Raw genomic sequence first — 9,337 nt, forward strand, 5'->3', positions numbered from 1 at the left:
ATATATATATATATATATATATATATATATATATATATATATACACATATACTTTTTGGTTGAGGTGCGGAGTGTGCGCGAGCCAAATCGGAGCGATGCCAGTTAAGACTAACCGATTCATGATTTATTAGAGATTTATTATTGAATGGCAAAAATACAGATTAAAACTAAAGAAACGAGCCTAGTTTAAAAATGTAAGAAGTAGAAAGTACAGATATTTGTGAAAAAATGTAAGGAGTGAAAGTAAAAATTGTCCGGAGAATAAATAGTGTAGTAAAGTACTGGGTTACACTTTATTTCAATAGTCCACTTTAGACATTCTACTGACTATAAGTAACTTTGTAACTACATGTCAACTAATTCTCATTAATTTGCATCAACATGTCTACTAACTCTCAGAGTAGACTGTTAGGGTAGGTTTAGGGTTAGTAGAATGTTGACAAAGAAAGTGTTAGAAGATATTAAGCAGACAGTCTACTAAAACTCTACTAACTGCTAGTTGACATGTAGTTGCAAAGTTACTTGCTGTTAATAGAATGTCTAAAGTGGACTATCGAAATAAAGTGTTACTAAGTACTGTGTAACAGTGAAGCTGAGGCGGCATTAGAATCCATTTGCAGAAGTTTATTAATAGAAGATTTGAGTGACAGGAACGTTAGGCCAGGCAGAGAGTCAATACCATAACAGCAGTTCAATCTTTCAACATACACAAGGGAGAGCCAAAAGGCAGAGAGGAGTAAGCAGGCAAAAGGTCCAAACAAAATCATCAGTCCAAATCAGGCTATCAATCCAAAGGGGTAATTCAGTAAACGTAGAGCAGATAATCAGGCAGAATCATACACAGAATAGGCAGGCAGAAAACAATGGAAACGCTTGGTAAGGCAGGTAAACTGGCAATACTTCGCAATGAGCAAACACACAGGCTGCGTCCGAAACCGCCTACTCAATGAGTAGGTACTTAATTTCATTACGTCTACGACGTTATAACAAGCGCAACAGATACGAGCGACAGGTTTAATTGATCTCTCTGTAAATATTTTGATGTTTATGAAATTTCCTCATTTTCTGGTCTTGTTGAAGAAACAGCTGCCCTTTTATTGTGATTGTAGTATAACCAATACATTTAGGGTTGATTTAAATTTTTGTATTTTTAACCCTACTAATATGACCCACAGTTTAATCCTTAAATATATTATTTTTTATTACTAAAACCCAAAATCGTTATCTCTTGAATATGTTGTTACTTTATTTTATGTGCACAATTTTTCATCCATAAGCAAAACCGGCTTAAATCTCCTGTTTTCCTCTTTTTCTTGTTGAATTTCTCTCTTGTTTCATCCCTCCGGCTTATAAACAACAACAACAAATGAAATATTTTGATGCATTGATTATATGAATATTATGATTATTCAAAGATATTTAACCTTGTCATTGTTCCTTTTTTTCTGTGCATATAATTTATGCAAACCCATTATATTTGTTTTTTTTTTGCTATTTGTCATTATGAGTGTTCATTGTTAAAGATACAATCATCTTTTCCTGAGCTTGTATGTAATTATAAGTTCTGCAGTATTAATAAAACATAAGAACATAAGAGGGACAGGTGCACTAACACCTCATAGCATCAGTAACTCCACAACCCTACCTTGTACGGTTTTCCTCAGCGTTTGCAATATTTGTAATATCTGCACAAAGGAGACGTCGATCAGCTGCTAGAAGTTCTCGCCTTTGGAGAAGACTGTTAATTTTACACTCGAAAAATGTATTACTACTTAAAAATTAAGATTACCGCAGAATGCATTGCTAGCCCACCCCCACACTTTATTATGAACAATAATAATGATAAATGCTGACCAATAATTATAAAAATGTAATTTGTTTTGTCATATGCCATAGCTATGCAGCCAAGGTGAATACATCTCAATTTTAAGTCAAGTAATGAATTAATGCACATGAAACAATTATATTTTATTTTCTGAAAACAGGAAACATGAATAAATTAGTAAAAGAATAAGAATAAAAGAAAAGATACATTCTTTATGATGTATCCTCTCGCGTGGCCTCCTGTGATAGAAAAGTATCCATCAACGAGCACTCAAGAAGCTGGGCAGAAACAGTAGGACATCCGGGAACTTCTCAACTACTCTTTTATGAATACTAAGGTTTCGGACATACTTATTCGCTCGCCTACTGCTTTTCGCCTACTATGTAGTTATTTCAATAGTCCACTTTAGACATTCTACTGACTATAAGTAACTTTGTAACTACATGTCAACTAATTCTCATTAATTTGCATCAACATGTCTACTAACTCTCAGAGTAGACTGTTAGGGTAGGTTTAGGGTTAGTAGAATGTTGACAAAGAAAGTGTTAGAAGATATTAAGCAGACAGTCTACTAAAACTCTACTAACTGCTAGTTGACATGTAGTTGCAAAGTTACTTGCTGTTAATAGAATGTCTAAAGTGGACTATCGAAATAAAGTGTTACTAAGTACTGTGTAACAGTGAAGCTGAGGCGGCATTAGAATCCATTTGCAGAAGTTTATTAATAGAAGATTTGAGTGACAGGAACGTTAGGCCAGGCAGAGAGTCAATACCATAACAGCAGTTCAATCTTTCAACATACACAAGGGAGAGCCAAAAGGCAGAGAGGAGTAAGCAGGCAAAAGGTCCAAACAAAATCATCAGTCCAAATCAGGCTATCAATCCAAAGGGGTAATTCAGTAAACGTAGAGCAGATAATCAGGCAGAATCATACACAGAATAGGCAGGCAGAAAACAATGGAAACGCTTGGTAAGGCAGGTAAACTGGCAATACTTCGCAATGAGCAAACACACAGGCTGCGTCCGAAACCGCCTACTCAATGAGTAGGTACTTAATTTCATTACGTCTACGACGTTATAACAAGCGCAACAGATACGAGCGACAGGTTTAATTGATCTCTCTGTAAATATTTTGATGTTTATGAAATTTCCTCATTTTCTGGTCTTGTTGAAGAAACAGCTGCCCTTTTATTGTGATTGTAGTATAACCAATACATTTAGGGTTGATTTAAATTTTTGTATTTTTAACCCTACTAATATGACCCACAGTTTAATCCTTAAATATATTATTTTTTATTACTAAAACCCAAAATCGTTATCTCTTGAATATGTTGTTACTTTATTTTATGTGCACAATTTTTCATCCATAAGCAAAACCGGCTTAAATCTCCTGTTTTCCTCTTTTTCTTGTTGAATTTCTCTCTTGTTTCATCCCTCCGGCTTATAAACAACAACAACAAATGAAATATTTTGATGCATTGATTATATGAATATTATGATTATTCAAAGATATTTAACCTTGTCATTGTTCCTTTTTTTCTGTGCATATAATTTATGCAAACCCATTATATTTGTTTTTTTTTTGCTATTTGTCATTATGAGTGTTCATTGTTAAAGATACAATCATCTTTTCCTGAGCTTGTATGTAATTATAAGTTCTGCAGTATTAATAAAACATAAGAACATAAGAGGGACAGGTGCACTAACACCTCATAGCATCAGTAACTCCACAACCCTACCTTGTACGGTTTTCCTCAGCGTTTGCAATATTTGTAATATCTGCACAAAGGAGACGTCGATCAGCTGCTAGAAGTTCTCGCCTTTGGAGAAGACTGTTAATTTTACACTCGAAAAATGTATTACTACTTAAAAATTAAGATTACCGCAGAATGCATTGCTAGCCCACCCCCACACTTTATTATGAACAATAATAATGATAAATGCTGACCAATAATTATAAAAATGTAATTTGTTTTGTCATATGCCATAGCTATGCAGCCAAGGTGAATACATCTCAATTTTAAGTCAAGTAATGAATTAATGCACATGAAACAATTATATTTTATTTTCTGAAAACAGGAAACATGAATAAATTAGTAAAAGAATAAGAATAAAAGAAAAGATACATTCTTTATGATGTATCCTCTCGCGTGGCCTCCTGTGATAGAAAAGTATCCATCAACGAGCACTCAAGAAGCTGGGCAGAAACAGTAGGACATCCGGGAACTTCTCAACTACTCTTTTATGAATACTAAGGTTTCGGACATACTTATTCGCTCGCCTACTGCTTTTCGCCTACTATGTAGTAGAGAAGTAAGCGGTTTCGGACGCAGCCATTTTTTCTTGCTAAATACTGATCAAACAGGAAATGAATGTAGAAGCAGAGGGAGCGGTACACAGTCAGTACTCAGGTGAGGGCTCTCTCTGCTGGTGTGGTGTTACATACTGATACCAGAAAAATCTACTTAAGTACAGTAACAAAGTATTTGTACTTTATTACTTCCCATCTCTGTAGGTTGTATTCACACAAGAAAATCCTCTAGTTCACTTGCTTTGGTCGGGACCAAATACAATGTTGATTTTTAGGGCCCAAACCACTAGGGGCACAGGGCCCTATTGTTTTTCTAAGGATTATTATTATTATTCTTTTTCAATCGTTCAGGGCTTTTTGGGGGCCTTAACATCCTCAAAAACTTTTAAAAATTAGCACACACATTGGAATATGCGGCCAATAGGGCCGGACAGAGATGGGGACCCGGGCGTGGCACAGGGGCTCCATGGCGCCCCCTGGAACACAGTCAGAAAACTTGATCTATATCTCACACATAATTGCACGTACACATATGAAACTCACTACACATAAATATTTATTTGTTTCCCTGCTGATTTTGTAAGTTTTCCCACTTACAAAGAAATGAAGGGTCTGTCATTTTTATGGTAGGTTCATTTTAACGTATAGAGACAGGATACCAACCAAAAAAATCCAGAAAAAACAACATTATATAAAGGTTAGAAATTGATTTGAATTTCAGTGAGTGAAATAAGAATTTGATCCCCAAGCAAAACATGACTTAGTACTTGGTGCAGAAACCCTTGTTGGCAAGCACAGAGGCACAGATTTTTGTAGTTGGTCACCAGGTTTGCACACATCTCAGGAGGGATTTTGATCAACTCCTCTTTACAGATCCTCTCTAAATCCTAAAGGTTTATTGGCTGTCGTTTGGCAACTTGACGTTTCAGCTCCCTCCACAGATTTTCTATAGGATTGAGCACTGGAGACTTGTTAGGACACTCCATGACCTTAATGTGCTTCTTCTTGAGCCACTCCTTTGTTGCCTTCGCGGTCTGTTTCGGATCATTGTCATGCTGGAAGGAGGTTCTCGTCCAAGATTTTACAGTACATGACCCCATCCATTTACCCCTCAATGCGGTGAAGTCGTACTGTACCCTTAGCAGAAAAACAGCCCCAAAAGCATAAGGTTTCCGCCTCCGTGCTTGCTTGTAGGGTTGGTAATCTTGGGGTCATAGTCAGCATTTCTCTCCCTCCAAACACGGCGAGTCGAGTTAATGCCAAAGAGCTCAATTTTGGTCTCATCTGACCACAGCACTTTCTCCCAAGCCTTCTCTGAATCATTTAGATGTTCTTTTGCAAATTCTAAATGGGCCTGTACATGTGCCTTCTTGAGCAGTGGGACCTTGCGGGTGCTGTAGGATTTCAGTCCATTGCGGTGTAGTGTGTTACCAATGTTTTGCTTCGTGACTGTGGTCCCAACTGCCTTAAGGTCATTAACAAGCTCCTCCCATGTAGTTCTGGGCTGATCCCTCACCTTTCTCATGACCATCCTTACCCCTTGCACAGAGCTCCAGACCGAGGCCAATTGATTGTTATTTTGTATTTCTTCCATTTCCGAATAATCGCACCAACAGTTGTCTCACCAAGCTTCTTGCTGATGGTCTTGTAGCCCAAAAAAAACATTACAACAAAGGAGAGAAAACCTATTAAATAAACCATTGCCCTCCCAGAACCTCCCCCCATCCCATCGCACCCCAGGACCCACATAAACACAAAAGTAAAACAATATAAAATCAAATATATATATAAAAATATATACAAACAAAATTGGTAATGATATTAACAACAGAACGACATCTTTAGATTAAATGACCAAAATCTTCGAGACTATGGAAATCCAGTTCTTCCAAATAGAAAGTAGCAGCCTTTGCATAATTAGTCCGTGCAGAAGACCGTTCCAGATATAGTATTTCCAATAAGGAATTAATCCAGTGCTTAGCAGAAAGGTCATGAGGGGATTTCCAGCGTTGAACAAGTAATTTCTTTGCCACAGTCAAAGCTGCTAGCCAAAATTTCCGTTCTTTCTCACAGGAAATTGAGAATTATCATTCAACAATAAAATAACAGGATCTTTGGGAAAACGAATCTTGATAACCTTGTATAAAACATCAAGCACAATGTCCCAAATCTTTGCACATCTGGACAGTCCCATAACATATGTATCAAGGTGTCAAGGCAACCTGGTCCACAAAATATGCAATATGGATGGGGTGATATACCCATAGCATAACGTATACGTGTAGTTAAATATGCTCTCTGAATAATTTTATTTTTTCCGAAGACAAGATCATCGTGATTAGCTGTTCTTTCATAAGCGACAAGAGCGAATCAAATAATAGGATATAAACGGGCTGATAAGGTAAGAGTAATCACTGTTAATAACTTTTACCTGAGAAGATTTTGCTGCTTCATTTCGGAAGATTAACGTTTCCCTTCTTTATTCTTCATAACCTGAGAATGTGGCCACACATACCTGGGGTTACCGCAGAAACGATGCAGTGAAGTAGGCTATAGTTTAAAAGGTTGCTCGTTCGGCTGTTACACAGACACTGAGCCGCTTTAGACAGCTCACCCAATGGACGAAAACACTATAATGTCAAAATGCGCGGTTTTGGCGAGTAACCTCATAAATGTAGTCTTAAATGAGTTATAAAGTCTTAAATGACGTAAAAAGAGTTTGGAGAAGATATGTGTCAGATCCGTGTCATGTGCATCAGCTTTTAAAGAGGCCGCGCTGCTTTTAAAGTAAAACCTGCTGAAGTCTGTCAGTCAAAGAACAAATGAAAAAGAGAAATCACTCGACTGCTCTAGTCGCTGATTAACTTTTGTTGCTTGATTAAAGATTAAGCTGTTTAGTTTATGCATATACAACTTATAGTTTATGTGAAGACTGTTTTTAAATCACTTAATATTTCAGAGTCTATTAAATGTTATAAAATAGTGGCTTTCAATTATACAGTAATGTTGAATGGCTATAATTAATGGGTAAAATTGAGGGGAAAAGTATTTTATAGAGACACCAGTAGCAGTATTGTTATCAGTACTTCATTAATAACATACTACAAATACCATTACAAATATTACAAACCATCAACTTTTAACCATTAAAGCCATTAAACTTAGCCTAGTAAAAAGATGCAATTTAAACATATTTAAAATATACTATATTTATGTTGCTTCTACATTAATTTGGAGGTTCAATGTGAAATTGTGACTATAAATATGCGATTAATCATGATTAATTACAGAAAAATGTGTGATTTATTTTTGAATCAAAAGACAGACAGACAGCACTAATGTTTCTGATTTAAATTTAATTTAAAATTTTATAAGTCCCCCCAGAAAGAGATGGCCCCTTGGCCCCCTTCAAATTTATAGTTTGATAATTCGGCCCTCAAATGAAGCTAATTATATAGCCCTGCTCTAATCTGTTAACATGGATGCGGAAAAAAATACGCACCACATACGCACTGCAAACTGAGTATGTGTGAAACAGGTGTAACACGATGGGCTGCTCCGTTTGCCGAACAAGAATCTCAACGTTTTTTAGGGACAAAAAATATATATATATAAATCAATAAATCTGTTTTTTTTTTCTTGTAAGTAAAGGACAAATTAAAATCATTGTAAATATTATGACCTTAAGATAGTCTATGCATCTGTGAACTGTTTTTGTATGTATTTGATATCTCTGCTCGTGTGTGTAGACATGGGTGTGGCCTCTGTTAACCAGCTGGAGATGGTGATTGGGGATGGTGACACCCTACCCAGATAAGGGTAAGGAACACCCCAGACACTTGTCTTCTGCCTTTGAGCCTCGTTGACTTCGTACTGTTGTGTTTCGCTAGCGTTCTGATTAACTGTTTCCTGCTATTGTTTGAATTGCTGTCGTCGTTGTCGTTTGGTTGTGAAAAAGTGTCGTACCGGAGAGAGAGATATTCTGAGTGGATTGAATCGGTTTAGTGTTTGTTATTGTAAGATCAAATTCTAAAACCCCTGTTTATCTGAAGATTGTCTGTCTTGACTACTATTTGGATTCTGATTCTGCTGTGTGTACGCCCTGAAACCTGTAAATATTCTTGTAAATACTAGTTTGCCAAATTAAGGGATGTAGGGGGTTAGACACCATTTTATTTATATGTATCTTTTTTCACTTTGTTTATGGTTGAGGGAGGTAGGGAAGTTGGCCTGTATTTTGTTTTCTTTATTTCCATTTGAGGTTATTTAGAAAGAAAAGTCTGTTTTGTTTATTGTTTTGGCCTTGTCTGCCCCTGAAGATCCTCCCGTTAAAAGAAAATAAAATTGTTTATTTGGCGTCTCTCTGGTGTGAACTCAAATCTCTTTTTCTGTTACAGCTAACCCCTAGAGGTCGTAACAGAAATTGGGGGCTCGTCTAAACAAAAAGAAAAATTTCCAAAACGAATTGGAGTTGCATCATCACGTGAGGGAGACAAATCAGAAACTCATGAAATTGGATTCGTGTTTGTTTGTTTGTGGTTTTCATTTTAAGGCGGAGGGAATTAGGAATGAGATAAGTTCCTTCAAAATTTGAATTAGATAAGTTCGCGATCGAACCTTCAGTACATCTTCACCTTCAGTTGGATATTTGCCGCAAAGATGATTTATTAGCGATCGCGGATTTATATCAAATAGAGGTTACTCACAGTGTACGTCGATACGTATAATTTAGTCATTGTAGTAGTAATGACTGCCTGTTTTTACAAAAATAGTTTCATGGCCGGTAAAAAAAATTTTGGCTGGTAAATTTTCATTACGTCACCGGCCATTGGCAGGTGTGGCAAAAAGTTAGTTTTAGGCCCTGTATGTATGTATGTATGTATGTATATACAGTGGGGCAAAAAAGTATTTAGTCAGCCACCAATTTGGCAAGTTCTCCCACTTAAAAAGATGAGAGAGGCCTGTAATTTTCATCATAGGTATACCTCAACTATGAGAGACAAAATGAGAAAAAAAATCCAGAAAATCACATTGTAGGATTTTTAAAGAATTAATTGGTAAATTCCTCGGTAAAATAAGTATTTGGTCACCTACAAACAAGCAAGATTTCTGGCTCTCACAGACCTGTAACTTCTTCTTTAAGAGGCTCCTCTGTCCTCCACTGGTTACCTGTATTAATGGCATCTGTTTGAACTCGTTAT

At 36.5% G+C, this 9,337-nt stretch overlaps 1 protein-coding gene across 1 annotated transcript in view; it reads left to right on the forward strand.

Moving 5' to 3' along the window:
- The first annotated feature begins 7,887 nt into the window (after positions 1-7,887).
- The window catches only part of LOC107575054 (uncharacterized), a 5,943-nt gene continuing 4,493 nt past the window's right edge, over positions 7,888-9,337 (forward strand). Inside the window, exon 1 of the mRNA XM_016261465.1 lies at positions 7,888-7,933. Within this exon, the coding sequence (XP_016116951.1) occupies positions 7,888-7,933 (46 nt within the window). The remainder of the gene's footprint in view (positions 7,934-9,337) is intronic.

The sequence above is a fragment of the Sinocyclocheilus grahami genome, unplaced genomic scaffold (genome assembly GCF_001515645.1).
Source record: "Sinocyclocheilus grahami isolate Dianchi unplaced genomic scaffold, SAMN03320097.WGS_v1.1 scaffold2449.1, whole genome shotgun sequence".
NCBI lineage: Eukaryota > Metazoa > Chordata > Actinopteri > Cypriniformes > Cyprinidae > Sinocyclocheilus > Sinocyclocheilus grahami.